This window comes from Amblyomma mixtum, chromosome 4 (genome assembly GCF_055824585.1).
Source record: "Amblyomma mixtum isolate Tamu chromosome 4, ASM5582458v1, whole genome shotgun sequence".
In the NCBI taxonomy this organism is placed as follows: Eukaryota; Metazoa; Arthropoda; class Arachnida; order Ixodida; family Ixodidae; genus Amblyomma; species Amblyomma mixtum.
This window is the reverse complement of record NC_143015.1, coordinates 156,643,897-156,659,904: the sequence shown is the minus strand read 5'-3', so window position 1 is coordinate 156,659,904 and position 16,008 is coordinate 156,643,897. Positions and strand designations below refer to the sequence as shown.

Genomic DNA, 16,008 nt, shown 5'->3' with positions numbered 1-16,008 from the left:
TTTGCATCACAGAATAAATTTATCTGGTGAAAACCTGGGCAGTGGACGCCTGTTTCTGAGATGAAAACTGCATGAAAACGATGATTTCTCACAGTTCCAGAAGGTGATTTATTGCATGCACACTGTACGCACAGTGTTTGCACACTGTATGCACACTGTATGCACACTGTATGCACACTGTATGCACACTGTATGAGTGATATGAGAACTAGCCACGCTCTAACAATGTGAAACATTTTGCATAGTTGAGTAGTCAGAATTTAAACAGGAGCAGAATTGGGATACATTGGGGAGTGAAAGACAATGGGCCCAGAATTGGAATAGATTCAGACCTGAAATACATTGGCATGTGAAGAAGGCTGCTATTACATTTATTCTACACCAATCCAATTGATTGTCCCTAAATTTTTTAATGTTTGCTTTACATAGTTCGGTGAAATAATGATTAGTACATTATTCAAGCGTAGCAAGGTGTGACGAGACGGGTGAAAGCCCTAACAAGACTGTCCTCATGTTCTGCCCGCCTTCTTTGAAGACACTCAAAATGGCATTAAATATCTACCAGTCCATGTGTAAGCAGCAGCGGAATGCACTTCAAATGTCTGCGGGGTGCTAAAGCCGTGGAACTCACTTTTTCCGCATGAGAGTGATGAAGGTCATGAAGACCTTTTCGTAGAAACTCCGCAGCTTCACCAACTCTCGTACGTTCAGGGACTGCATCGTTGTGAAGAGAAAAAAGGGAGATGAAGAACGAGGACCAGTAATTCACCTCTGAAGAAAAAAGAAAGCAGTTAACATGACCCCCTCTCTGTTTAGCGCAGTAATAAAAAAACCTCCATACGATGATGCTTTCAAAAATACAAGCTACAAGGATGTTGCCTCAATAAGCACCCCAATCTAAAATTTTCTCCGTATTTCCCTGGTTTCTCACGTTTCTGAGGTTCCGGTTCAGCAGCTCGCCAACAGGCAGGTCGGCGACGTATGGCTCCGCGGTCAGCTTGTCGTTGGTCATCCGGCTGATGATCAGGTCGAGGGCTCGCTTGGCCTCCGCGATTAGTTGGAACAGTGATTCTAGAGATGACTCGATCTACAGTGCAAAAAGAAAACAAAGCAGAAGACCCAGGACATGTCATTCATTTTGAACACCCTCATCAATCGAGTTAAACCCTTAATGCATCTTTAGATGCGCATTCCTCTCCTAGCAATCAAGACATAACTTGTTTTTTTTTTTTTGAGCTCCTCAGGTGCACATATTTCACTAATTGTTGCACACAACCTCAATTAACATAAACCATGTCTTAATAAGTCTAGTTCTGATTATATTTGCAGCAGGCGATTGGAAAATTTTTGAACAGGAACAGAAGATGCAGCCCGGTAGAAACGCGAAGGAAAGTCACAGGTGTCACTCGCCTCTGGGACGACATAGGCCGCAATAACTGTCCTCTCCGCAAAGGACAGGTTTCCAAAGGTCCTCTTCACGGCCTCCAGCAGCTTTTGCAGCTGGTTCATGAACGTGGGCAACCTGGCGGAGAAAAAAACAGAATGCAAAAAAAAAGATGCAATCCAGAGTCCTGAATTTATTGTATGCATGAACTGCTTTGAGTTTTTTTTTCATAAATTTTGTCACTTTTGGTACATCCACATAATGGACAAATTTATGAGTGCTACACTTCATGAGCTTTATCATTCAAACCTCATCAGCAGAGCTGACTGGATACTAAGCATATGGATAAAATTTTTTGTTCATACAACAAAAGAATTACTTGGTGCACAGTGTATGCTTTGTAGGACTCATCCAATCCCCTCGAACCTCACAGAAGCAGGGGCACAAATGCTTTACAGCAAGGCAAATCAGCTTTATCTTGTGTTGTGCTGCATCTCAAAAATCACCTTCATCTATTGCAACCCATCGCTGATTACAGTATAATAAATTATGGAGACGCTTAAGCCACCTAAAGTGTAGAAAGTGACAGCATTCGAAACAACATTGCATCTGTGTGTTTATCTGTGTCGGCTCTTTCACCGCATACACAATGTTGTCCCCATCATCTCATCTTTACTTGCACACACACACATTCATGCGCTCAGTGAGCCTGCTGAAAACCTGTCCCAACCTGCTTGCCTTGCCCGTTCCCAGATGCATGCACCCCCACTGTTTTTCAGTTTTGAGTTTTCGCATCGTGATCATGTGACCTTGTGACATCATAGCCCTTTTGACCAATCAGTGACTTTTGTCACTAATGCAGGACACTAAATCGCATGATGTGAAATGCCACGGTTGGCAGGTGGCAAATGAATTTAACTATATTTAATTCCCACCTGCCATGATGTGCACGTTGTGATGACGTCACAAGGTCATGTGACCTCTTTCAACCAATCAGCAACTTTGAGACGGATGCTGGTCTCGAAATCACATGGTGCGAAGTTTAATGTTGTCAATAATCGATTTTGTAGCGTATAACTTCAGCAAGAATAACTTACCACGCAGTGAATGCCTTGCACTTTTTTAACAGAGAGTCCCAACATTGCGTGCCATTCTCCAATGCACACAGCAAACTCTGCCAGCAGAATTACAGGTTCAGGAATGGCACCACCATTAATTAGGCTGCATCTGCTGCAGAACAAAGGCTACACCCACAGATTTCCAATTAACAATGTCCTGTGTCCGCTATGGCCACCCTATTGAGGCAGATGTGTTACTCTATAATCAACACCTAATTTTAATTTGCTGCATTGAATAGGCATGAAAATGTTGAGCACTTATATGAATCAATATAGCCAATGCCAAACAGCCAGTGGAGTTTGTTTGAGGTTCCTTATACTACTTTATAGGAAAGTTTTACTTCGTAAAAGTGAAATATCACATACACTGACTTCTGTGGGAACCACCAAGGGGAATAGCTATTACTTTGTTATATCCATTATTTTGTTATACAGTCCTGCCCGGATATCTCGAACTCGAACGGGATCGGAAAACAGTTCAATATATCGATAACTTCATGTACAAAAATTGGCAATAGATAAGCTTACCTATAATTTTGAAGCAAGAATACAGTGCACACCCATACTAGTGACGGGCTTTTTGCAGTGACATATGACCCCCCGGTGTACTGGCAGCACACCACTCGCTAAGCCTAGCCTGCTTTGCATTGAAGCCGCAGCGGACAGTGCTTTGTAACCAGCCACCGCCTAGCATAAGAGGACTAATTCTGTTACCAGTACACTATAGACAAAAATATTCAACTAAAGTTAACACAGAGTTGCCTGCAATGCCTTTGGCAGTGAAGCACGCCAGACAAGGGTAATCGCTAGCCTTTGGTCGGCTAAGTTGGCTTCACCGCATGACAAGCTGTGCACCGAATGCTGCCTTTTCCACATAACAGTGGTGTGGTGTGGAAAAATGAGGGCGAGAAGCAACAGGCTAGCCTCAAGCACTCCTCTTGTTCACCTTGCCACACAGCACACTAGCATTAGCAGCATGTGTCCAAGGCCACACAGCCAACCTGGCTCCACCCACAAAAAGTGCCCGCGAGATGTTATTAGGAGAAGCACCACTTGCAGGGGTGCAGCTCGCCGTTCGAGATACCGAATGTCCTGGTGAATGTGGGTTCGATATACCCGAAGTTAGTGTCATACTTTTGCACGGGATTTTCAAGGCCATGTTCTGAGTGTTCCGTGTAAATAGTAATCCGATATATACGTGCTCGACTGTAAACCATTTCATTACTGCACGGTTTTACCATATTAACAAATAAATAAGTACAGTCTTTGTCAAAAGTAACCAGGCTGCATGGTTTGCTTCTAGCTCGTACAGTGGAGCCCTTACAGCTTCCCTCAAGCTTAAATAGTGGTTATAGGTAAGTACTGGGGGTCTTCTTACCTCTTTGATCTTTACGAAAGCCACAAGGGCTCCACCATACAAGCTAGAAGCAAACCATGCAGCCTGGTTACATTTGGCAAAGACTGTACATACTAAAAAGTGCACAAGGGCTCCACTATACAAGCCAGAAGCAAACCATGCAGCCTGGTTACATTTGGCAAAGACTGTAGTACATACTAAAAAGTGCACAAGGGCTCCACTATACAAGCCAGAAGCAAACCATGCAGCCTGGTTACATTTGGCAAAGACTGTACATACTAAAAAGTGCACAAGGGCTCCACTATACAAGCCAGAAGCAAACCATGCAGCCTGGTTACATTTGGCAAAGACTGTACATACTAAAAAGTGCACAAGGGCTCCACTATACAAGCCAGAAGCAAACCATGCAGCCTGGTTACATTTGGCAAAGACTGTAGTACATACTAAAAAGTGCACAAGGGCTCCACTATACAAGCCAGAAGCAAACCATGCAGCCTGGTTACATTTGGCAAAGACTGTACATACTAAAAAGTGCACAAGGGCTCCACCATACAAGCTAGAAGCAAACCATGCAGCCTGGTTACATTTGGCAAAGACTGTACATACTAAAAAGTGCACAAGGGCTCCACTATACAAGCCAGAAGCAAACCATGCAGCCTGGTTACATTTGGCAAAGACTGTAGTACATACTAAAAAGTGCACAAGGGCTCCACTATACAAGCCAGAAGCAAACCATGCAGCCTGGTTACATTTGGCAAAGACTGTACATACTAAAAAGTGCACAAGGGCTCCACTATACAAGCCAGAAGCAAACCATGCAGCCTGGTTACATTTGGCAAAGACTGTACATACTAAAAAGTGCACAAGGGCTCCACTATACAAGCCAGAAGCAAACCATGCAGCCTGGTTACATTTGGCAAAGACTGTACATACTAAAAAGTGCACAAGGGCTCCACTATACAAGCCAGAAGCAAACCATGCAGCCTGGTTACATTTGGCAAAGACTGTACATACTAAAAAGTGCACAAGGGCTCCACTATACAAGCCAGAAGCAAACCATGCAGCCTGGTTACATTTGGCAAAGACTGTACATACTAAAAAGTGCACAAGGGCTCCACTATACAAGCCAGAAGCAAACCATGCAGCCTGGTTACATTTGGCAAAGACTGTACATACTAAAAAGTGCACAAGGGCTCCACTATACAAGCCAGAAGCAAACCATGCAGCCTGGTTACATTTGGCAAAGACTGTACATACTAAAAAGTGCACAAGGGCTCCACTATACAAGCCAGAAGCAAACCATGCAGCCTGGTTACATTTGGCAAAGACTGTACATACTAAAAAGTGCACAAGGGCTCCACTATACAAGCCAGAAGCAAACCATGCAGCCTGGTTACATTTGGCAAAGACTGTACATACTAAAAAGTGCACCGCAGTGAACAGAACACACACCTTGACACGCAGTGCTTGATAAGATCTTGCCGCTCCTCGCGCGAGAGGAGGTGTTTATGCCGCGAGAAGACGTCGCACAGGAGCAGGAGCTTGGCGGCCGCCACGGCGCACTCGCGGAGCGCCTGACCAACGACGTAGCAGAGGCGGGCGGGACTAGCCGTGGGAGACGGGCTGCCACCCTCACCACTGCCACCAGTGCCAGACGGAGCGCTGAAGCAGTCGGCCACCGTTTCGGCACACTGGTGCATGTCGTTGATGAGCGACATCACCTCTGCACATGACAAATTGCAAGGACACCTTGGCAACTGAAGTGTTGAGAGGCGAAAGCCGAGGAGACTATGCCATGATGACTGCCGGTGGATGTGACGTCACACTGTTCCACTTTCGGGGATCTTAAATGTCAATTATGCTTAATTACACATTTCTCCATCTAATTTGACACAAATCCGGCGTTTTTCCGACCATTCTGTGACAATTTTTCACTATGCCATGACGACTTCCGGTGGATGTGACGTCACACTGTTCCCGTGACTACATCCATACCCAAATTATACACCTTTCGGGGATCTTTAGTGTTAATTACGCTTAATTACACATTTTCCCATCTAATTTGACACAAACCCGGCGTTTTTCCGACCATTCTGTGACAATTTTCACTATGCCGTGATGACTTCCGGTGGATGTGATGTCATACTGTTCTCGTGGCTATATCGATACCGAAATTTTACATCTTTCAGGGATCTTAAGTGTTAATTATGCTTAATTACACATTTTTCCATCTAATTTGACACAAATCCGACGTTTTTCCGACCATTCTGTGACAATTTTCACTATGCCGCGACGACTTCCGGTGGATGTGACGTCACACCGTTCCCGTGGCTATATTAATACCCAAATTATACATCTTTCGGGATCTTTAGTGTTAATTACGCTTAATTACACATTTTCCCATCTAATTTCACACAAATCCGACATTTTTCCGACCATTCTGTGACAGTTTTTCACTATGCCATGACAACTTCCAGTGGATGTGACATCATACTGTTGCCGTGGCTATATCGATACCCAAATTATACATCTTTCGGGGATCTTAAGTGTTAATTATGCTTGATTACACATTCTTCCATCTAGTTTGACACACATCCGGCGTTTTTCCGACCATTCTGTGACAATTTTCACTACGCCGTGACGACTTCTGGTGGATGTGATGTCATACTGTTCTCGTGGCTATATCGATACCGAAATTTTACATCTTTCAGGGATCTTAAGTGTTAATTATGCTTAATTACACATTTTTCCATCTAATTTGACACAAATCCGACGTTTTTCCGACCATTCTGTGACAGTTTTTCACTATGCCATGACAACTTCCAGTGGATGTGACATCATACTGTTGCCGTGGCTATATCGATACCCAAATTATACATCTTTCGGGATCTTTAGTGTTAATTACGCTTAATTACACATTTTCCCATCTAATTTCACACAAATCCGACATTTTTCCGACCATTCTGTGACAGTTTTTCACTATGCCATGACAACTTCCAGTGGATGTGACATCATACTGTTGCCGTGGCTATATCGATACCCAAATTATACATCTTTCGGGGATCTTAAGTGTTAATTATGCTTGATTACACATTCTTCCATCTAGTTTGACACACATCCGGCGTTTTTCCGACCATTCTGTGACAATTTTCACTACGCCGTGACGACTTCTGGTGCATGTGACGTCACACTGTTCCCGTGACTACATCCATACCCAGATTATACACCTTTCGGGGATCTTAAGTGTTAACTACGCTTAATTACACATTTTCCCATTATCTAATTGGACAGAAATCCGGCGTTTTTCCGACAATTCTGTGACAATTTTCACTATGCCGTGACGACTTCCGGTGGATGTGACGTCATACTGTTCACATGGCTATATCGATACCGAAATTTTACATCTTTCAGGAATCCTAAGTGTTAATTATGCTTAATTACACATTTTTCCGTCTAATTTGACACAAATGCGACATTTTTCAGGCTATTCTGTGACAATTTTCAGTATGCCCTAATGACTTCCGGTGGATGTGAAATCACAGCGTTCCCGTGGCTATGTCGACGTCCGCGCTATTTCAACGCAATTTCGACATTTTTGCCTAGAATTAATTAACTAATTAATCACCAGTCATCAAACGGGGCTTCTAGGTTCATTTTTTCTCCTCTATCTGAAGCAACCATTCGTTTTATCCCATCTTTCTTTAAAAAAGTTCCCGAGTAAACACGAGTTGAATGCTGCCAAAGGTGTGACATCCTCTGCTAACGGACGACAGTATGAGCCATTATAGGCTTTCGTCTTAAAAATGGCGTAGATGGATACCAAATGTCAAAAGGAGTGAGAACTGTTTCTCACAAAATGGGGGTAACAACGGCTAAATATAAGGAGATTTTACGCCATGACGGGCTGAAGAAGAGGACAGGCATTGAGGAGCAGTGACCAGTGAAGAACAGAACAGGCACCAAGACTGTAAATTCTCGGCTGGGGGTTCTTCCGTTTCTGGAATCAGCGGCAAACACTCACGCTGCTTAACAGCCATGTTGCGAAGGAACAGCTCGCAGAGGTGGACGAGCCGTTCAAAGCCAACGGTAGCCGGTGGGCTGAGCAGCGACACGCACGCCCGGGCAGTCTCCTCGGTAAGTGCTGGCGGCAGGCAGTCGGCATAGATGCAGTGCAGAGCCGCGGCCACCACATTCTCGGGAAGCCCGTCCAGGGGGCCCGGCTTGCCCGTAGCCCAATCCACAGCCGGACAGCTTAGCCGCAGCAGGATCAGATGGACTGGGAACTGCGTGGAGAAGTTTAAGTTCAAACTTTATTCACCTCAATACACAGAAGCCACAAGTTCCGGCTCTCGCAAAGCGTGCTACATTCCTGGGGATGTGACCCGTTGGTCATGCAACACGTCACGTGGGTCATATAGTTCTATCCGTCACATGACCAATGAATGGGTCAAGTGTTTTATGCCTTTAACAAATCTTTTTTGCCAGCCGCTATTCAAGACTGGAATCGGCTTCCAGAATCGGTTGTCATTGGATGCGATCCAGTAAAGTTTAAAGAACGTCTGATGTGTTATCTTGCTGTATAAATTGTTTCATTTCCCTTTCGTGACTTTATTTCTCTTTATGCTTTTGTTGTGTGTGTTTTTTGTTTGTTCTTTTTTTTTAATTCTTTTTTTTTCCCCCACCAATGTGAGTCATGTTGAATGTACTACTACCCCCCCCCCCTTATGTAATACCCCCACAGGGGCCTTTAAGGGTCAAATAAATGATGATGATGATGATGACTGGTCTATCAGTGACATGAACACTGGGCCACATAAGCTATGGGTGAATTAGACCCATGACCAGGGGGTCATGCAATCGATTGCATGACTGAGGCATCAAGACCCATTTAAATGGGCCACAAGATCACAGGGGTAATGTACTACATTAATGTTACATTAATGGGCCATGTGAATGGGCTCCCATACGCATTCTCCGTCACACACTCGTTCTTCTACTTTCCCCATATGCGCACCACTGACACTGAAATCTTGTCACATTATGCGAATGCCATTTAAATTTTTTTCGACTAGCTTAACCAGGCGAGCACAGTTCCACAACTGTGAAACTAGTCCTGAACTAGCTCCCAATATCCCAGCGTGTTGAAGTTTTTCAACATCCCAGGAATCGCAAAACAGGAGCCAGGAGCGCACGGACACACCTCCTTTCCTTCTTCTGCGGTGATGACGGCATCGGAGAAGTACCCCTCCTCCAACGCTGGCAGGTACGAGAAGGGCTCATCCCAGCCAACTTCTTTCTGGGCCATCTGCACAAGAACGCATGCAGGTTAGACACACTGCCTTAAACATAGTCGATGGAAATATCTTCGGCTATGTTTCCCGACCACCTATGCATGGCTTCAATGTAATGCTACCTACACGAATAACAGGTCACATAAGTGAAAAAAAAAAAAAGCATACCTGAATCTCAGAGGTGAAGATTTCGAGTTAAAAGCACAAAACACACAACCTACACTTGAAACATATAGCCTGTAATTTGGACATAGAACCAGACTGAGGTTATGGATACATACCACATTTGAGGCTTTTCACAAAGTCATTGGGTGAAAATGTTTACCCTTTTATTCTACAAAACCAGTGGTCGAAATGGCTTAAAAGCAATGTCATTCAATTTCTAGAGTCATTCTGAGTGCAGCTTTACCATTTGTAGGAATGTCATACATGCATACAGCTTGCACCTTATAAAGGGTCAATAAATCAGCATGTTCCATTAATTAAACTAAAGGGCTCGACAATCCAGAGAATCTATACATGTGAGTTCCTTCAGTCAAAGCGCTACATTTAAAGCAAAGTTTATTTTGGTTCTTTAAACTGGCTGTGTCCACTGCCACAACAAATACAGCCAACACAGCGATCTTATCTCTACAACCTTCAGTATCTCACAAGATGAATGAAGATCACGAGGGGTAGTACTATCAACCTCAACATTTTTTCTATATTTTTTTTGGGTTCAACATTTAGTCGTTTCTGTTGCAGCAGTGGCACAGAACTACACAAGTTTTACTAAAAAGAAAAAAAAAATCTAAGAAAAACTAGTGACAAAATAATTTATTTCAGGATGGACCTAATCAGGCTTCAATCAAAAAAAAGTGTTGGACTGTTCCAGACTACTTTCATCACTGACAAGCAAAGAAGACAGAAGTTTTAACTCCCCTACTGCGCCAAAACACTAAAAACCCACAAGACCAACTATTCTTTCTAAAAATGTTTTAAAACTCACAAGAAATTTCAGATGAAAAAAGAAAACAGTGCTTAGTGAAATACTCTAAGTAAGTCACTCTAACAATTAAATCAAGATTCGATTCCCATTTGACGAAGTGCCTAATAACCCTAAATTACTCCTGTACTCATTGAAAGGTAGTTCATTCCTCTCCGATATCTTGACAACAGGAAACAATACTCAAGATCCTGAATCCACAAATTGTTTGCGATATTTATATACAGCTCAGCGGCATACAATAAAAAGAACATGAAAACATTAAAAACACCCCACCTTGACACACTGTAGCACGCACCATCCTTCATAGATGAGGTTGATCCCATCCTCGTCCGCATGTGCCACCTGTATCCAAAAGCCAGAGATGAATAAGTCAGAATGGTCCTTCCACTGAAATACTTCACAGTAGGAATTTAATAGCGATACGCAGAACATACCATCCAAGAAATATTAGATCTTAAATTAAAAAACTACAGGATTGCACTTAAGTCTGCTTAAGAGCGGATATGCAAGAGCCTTTCCTTATCCTCTTTTTCTCCCTCCATTTTTTTGTTATTCTAAAATTTTTCATTTTTTATTATTTTTTATTTAAATTTTTGTTTTGAGATCATTGCGGCGACTGGAGCAATGTGAAAGCAAAACGTCCACATACTATACCGACGCCATGGCTATTCTGACGTCCAAGTGCTATATCGACGTCCATGGCTATTGCAATGTCTGAGTGTGTTTTTGGCGTTTAATTAATTAATTATTCCACATCAACCAAATTTGCAATTCAGCGAGATTTCTTTCACCCACTACCTAACGCAATCACTTTTTTTCATATATCTTTATAGAACAACATGAATGTGCGGAAAAAATTTGTGGACACGTTTTGATGACGCATATATAGCCATATAATGCTCTCGCATTAGATTGATTTAGTATAATTATGCTAATGTGTGTGCAAGTTAACATCATGTCTTGATTATGGTATCTGATCACACAAGCGCATATACAAGAGCAATGAAGGCTATTTCGATCTCATTTCTGGTAAAACATTGATCTCTTTGGTGAGCAATGCTATTTCTATCAGAACCTAGGGTCACAAAAGAGTGCTTCGTATATGTGAAGAGTTATCTTCTCAGCTAACACCAAGATGCAACTCAGCACCCAAGCTGAATCTTATCAGCACATAAGCCTATGCAATAACCAAAAAAAGAAACTTGTTTTCGCTGACAAGTCGATAGGCACAAAGCATTCCCGGAGATAAGCGGCTCACCCGAAATTCAATCATGTGCCCAGCGAAGGTTCCAAAGAATCGTATGTAGTGCGGGTTCCCAAGGAACACCTGAAAGAAAAGAGAACGAAGCAAGCGTCAAAAGCCTGTTCAGAACTGGTCACTGCATTCAATTCTGGATACTTACGATTTCTGACCATGAGGCCCCTAAACTGGTTAGTGGTTTAAAGAGAAAGAGCACAAGAAAGAGAAAAAGAACAAGTGTACGATTTTTTATTTGTTGGGTGCACCTAATTAAATTCTTGCATTCTTGCAATGTATCTGCATCCACTCTTTTCCTTGGCCCTATATGCTCTGACAAGAACATTTCTGCTTTATCAAGATTTTCAGGACCAGAAGTAGCAAGTTAGATGTCAGTTAACCCAAGATGACCCAGACAAGCTCACTGGTGCTTTGAACAAGTATGCAGAAAATTTGCAACAGACAACTCAACCACTGCTTAACAAAGCAGTGCTTGGCGAATACAAATACGAATACCAAGGTCAGCAAATACAAATATCTTGGAGTCACCATTACAAATCGCCTTTCATGGTCCAGCCACATTAACAACATTTGCTCATCTGCTTCAAGAAATCTTGGCCTTCTAAGACACAAATTAAAACACGCTCCCTCTGAACTTAAAAAACTTGCCTTCAACACCCTAATTCGTCTGAAACTTGAGTATGCTTCTGTCGTATGGGATCCGTTTAAAAAAAAAAATAAAAAGAAACTTGAAATGATCCAAAGAAAAGCTGTCCGTTTCATTTTTAATGCTTACCATGGAGCTATCTCGCCATCCGTTCTGATGTCTACGAGTAACATATCCACTTTAGAAAGAAGGAGAGCACTTGCAAGGCTTAAATGCCTGTACTCATTTTACTCTAGTCAATTTAATATTAATGCTGCTCCCTATATATCCTCCTGTTCTACACGACAGACACGCAATAGCCACAACCATAACCTTACCCCATACTTTGCATGCACAAATATGTTCAAAAACTCATTTTTTCCCCGAACATTCACAACATGGCAATCACTGCCAGCAAATGTCTTTTCGGCTCATGATGCCGCTTTTGAAAAGAGTGTCTTACCGTATGTGTAAACTTAGCGATATCATTGCACTCTGCTTGGTCTCCTTTGTTCGTTGCCGGAACGCTGGATTTTCATAGTGTTTGATATATTTTTTGCTTTTTGAATGTGGCCCCCGCCCTGCTTGGTCTCCATGACTGCAGTATGTGTAAATAATAATATTAAAAAATAAGAGACAACCACCACTATACTTCTTTGGCTGAAAAGGGCAAAGTGCTGAAGTATTCTGTTCGTGTAAAAATTATGGTCAGTGACCTAGTGTTCTATTCAAATACACACCTCGTATGTCTCACAGCTGAAGAAAGGCATTGGGGCTGCATGGTCTGGAATCTTCCATGACAGGTCGCCGCTTTCGTCTAACGTGAAAATGGTACTGGCCAAGGTGAAAACAACAAATGAAACATGTCAGTTTGCACTGAATAGAACTACATGAGAAGAAAACAACTGCCTGGTGAAAAATATTCAGTGGTGCAAACGGTATAGCTGATATTGCCACTAATAGAAACTGAGAGACACAGCGACCTCTCGACATTATTCAAAAAGTTATGAGTGTGACCACAAACAAACGAGCATTTCTTGACGGCCACTTAATAATAACAAAACCGCTAGTCCCAGAGAATGACAGTTATGTCTATGGAACCCGGCATCCAATAAGAAGATAAAAGGCACTTGATTGGTCATGTCTTGCTTTTCAGTGCCAAAATACTACTGCTGTTAAAATGTAAAAAAAAGGCTCATTAACCCACGTAGCTGCTTTCAAATATTACCACTGGCAAATGTACACTGCACGACACATAACTCCACTTTGCTGGAAGTTGACAGAGACAACAGCCGTACATGTATACACTAAAGCGACAGTGAACAAGAATGCAATACGAATGTAACGTCTAGAGGATGCGGTAAGTAAAATCCATAGAGTTTCTTACTATTACCTAGAGGGAAAGCTGGCAGCCCGTCTATGGGAGTTTGCATGGCGACCCCTCGAGACCACTTCAGCCACCATGGGCGCTCAAAGCATCATGGGGCGGTGAGCTACTTGTTGCGGAACTGCAACTTTTGGCCAAAAAATAATAGAAAAATAAAGCTGTTTGATAACTACAAACGTCATAACATTCAATATCTTGTCTAATGATTGCAACAAACGAGCAGAAAAGCATTTAAGTGCAAAGTTTGCTCAAAATAAGAGACGACTCGCTCTCCCATTGGCCTAGTGATGAACACTAAAAAAACTAATATTGCGCAATTAACAGGCGCACTTTTAAAAGTAAATATATTTAAAAAAAAAATGTTGTTGCTTAAACACTATAAGAGGTTTTTAATGGCACTTCGGAAGAGTGAAACCTTTTATTGGCGTCGTGTGTCGTCACATTTTCACTACTATGGGTTTTGCACACTGTGTTCGCGCGAAAGTCATCTGCGCACACACGAACAGCGTTTTCGGAATGAAACGTCTCAGTAGTGCCACTCCATGTTCCCGAAAAACTACGACTGTTCCGCAACAAGTAGCTCACCGGCCCATGATGCTTTGAGCGTCCATGGTGGCTGAAGGGCAGCGCCGCCAGCTTTCCCTCTAGGTAATAGTAAGAAACTCTATGGTAAAATCATCCACAAGATAACCTTAAATAGAGGAGCGATGACAGCCTAGCAGTGGCTCCATCTAGCTACAGCAATATGAACCAACAGTGATATACACTGGCACGAGGGTGCTGCTGGTCTTTCTTCCAGTGGAACGACCACATGAAAATAACACTTGTGAAGGCAAATAAGCAAAGCTGTGCGACAAAAGCAAAACATGATAAATTTTTGCATTAATAAAAAGCAGTTAGAGACGTATCACAGGAAGCAACAAATGAGTCACAACAATGCATGACCCTTGGCTCGCAAACTCCCATAATGCTGATCCAAGAATTCTTGTCTGCACTCTCATACGTTGTTTTATCTTGCTACTGGTTCGTGTTCTCAAAGCTCTATGGCGCCACTGGTAGCTTTAAGGTTGTTGCTCCATCACTTCATGTTAGCTTTGACATGAATGCAAAAAGCAGAAAAATTCCAATGCAGTTTAGCTCCACAAAATCGTCTAATCGGTTTGGCAAGCTTCCCCTTCTCCCTCTCTGGCTTTAATACAGGAAAGGTGAAACTGTGAAATCGCGCGCATGTCCCCAGGTATGGCGGCAACAACTTGAGTAAGGAATAAAGTTACCCTTCCACCTCCGTGACTTCTGTGCCAGCCGCGAGTGATATGCATTTCGTGATCTGTAAAACAACAAACATGCAAGATCATACATCAGATGAATTTCTGGAATTACTCTCTAGCGGAGTGTGATGTGTAAAAGGCTGCTGCTAAGCGAAACCAGATTATTGATACGAGAAAGCGACATGTGTATTGTTGATCATCAATATAGCTGCAATTTGCGATGCCACCCTGTTCCTGATTCAGCAGTACCGTGCAGATATTCAGAATTTCCTCAGCGACAACTTCTTTCAGTGCTACAGCGATGAGCATACCGCGGGTGTTTGTATCTTGAAACTACGACCAACGCTAGGGTTCGGAAAAGAGCTGCAGCAGTGAGAATTTGCGCTGGATATTTTATCTGCCGTCTAGCTTTGCGGACGGCAGCGCACGTTTTAGACTTCTAAGCTCGGGTAGGCAGGTAGCGGCGGCGACGCAACCGAGGTCGAGGATTTTTTTTTTTATTACGCATCACACTGCACAACGAATAAAAAGGAAAAAGAACAGAAACGAAACTTGGAAGATAAAGGTTTCGTTCAGGTGAGCTCAGGTTAGCCGCTTGATCGCCGCCGCTCGTACCATGCAACCCTAGCACTGCATCACAGATCAGCTGTGCGCGGTGTAGGAAAAAAAAAAGAAAAAAAGCGTCTTAGTGCTGCAAGCGACGATGGCAACAAAAACCGTTCCACTGGCACCCCCGGCAATGGCTTCGATACCTTCTGGGCTTATCTTATCTAATAGCGAACTTCACTTCTGTGAACGAGGTTCGGAGAGGCAACAATTCGAGATATCGGGGACGAACCACGAAGTAAACAAACCGCCCGCAGAGGAGTGTGAAATGTCACCTCGGCAGTGAAGCCACCCGACTAGCGTGCATTCAGGCCGCTTGAAAGCAAAACAGTGAGGTGCATGCAAAGGTAAACCGGTTTGTCACTAAAGTTTGGCAGGTCTACTACACGGTGAGAGCGATCGGGCCCAAGATATCGACGACAAAACGAGTTTCTGAAATTATTTACCTTCCAGCTTCCGCAGTATAAGTTTTCGTCCGCCATTGTTAAATAATGGCAGTGGCGATGGCGCTCGCGTCGTTCTATGGAGTGGCATTGGCGTTACTAGGCGGTAGCAGACGACACCGAGAAAAATCTACATAATCAAGCATAAAGGTTCGCTGATTAACGCCTAGCAGTAGCAACGTTGAGCTTTCATTGATTGCTCCCAGGTCTCAAAGTGCATATGTATCTACATTAACTTTGCGTGTTTCAATGCTCTCGAAATTAGCGCCGACGTGTCTGAAAA

General features: G+C 43.0%; 1 protein-coding gene across 1 annotated transcript in view; it reads right to left on the bottom strand.

Moving 5' to 3' along the window:
- Nucleotides 1–15,764, bottom strand: part of LOC149348904 (uncharacterized) — a 39,289-nt gene extending 23,525 nt beyond the window's left edge. Inside the window, exons 1-11 of the mRNA XM_089541026.1 lie at nucleotides 15,729–15,764; nucleotides 14,683–14,735; nucleotides 12,762–12,855; nucleotides 11,397–11,465; nucleotides 10,412–10,480; nucleotides 9,060–9,164; nucleotides 7,881–8,142; nucleotides 5,312–5,582; nucleotides 1,411–1,522; nucleotides 932–1,087; nucleotides 632–714 (exon numbers count right to left, since the gene is read on the bottom strand). Coding sequence (XP_089397152.1) covers nucleotides 632–714; nucleotides 932–1,087; nucleotides 1,411–1,522; nucleotides 5,312–5,582; nucleotides 7,881–8,142; nucleotides 9,060–9,164; nucleotides 10,412–10,480; nucleotides 11,397–11,465; nucleotides 12,762–12,855; nucleotides 14,683–14,735; nucleotides 15,729–15,764 — 1,310 coding nt within the window. The remainder of the gene's footprint in view (nucleotides 1–631; nucleotides 715–931; nucleotides 1,088–1,410; nucleotides 1,523–5,311; nucleotides 5,583–7,880; nucleotides 8,143–9,059; nucleotides 9,165–10,411; nucleotides 10,481–11,396; nucleotides 11,466–12,761; nucleotides 12,856–14,682; nucleotides 14,736–15,728) is intronic.
- Nucleotides 15,765–16,008: the final 244 nt, after the last annotated feature.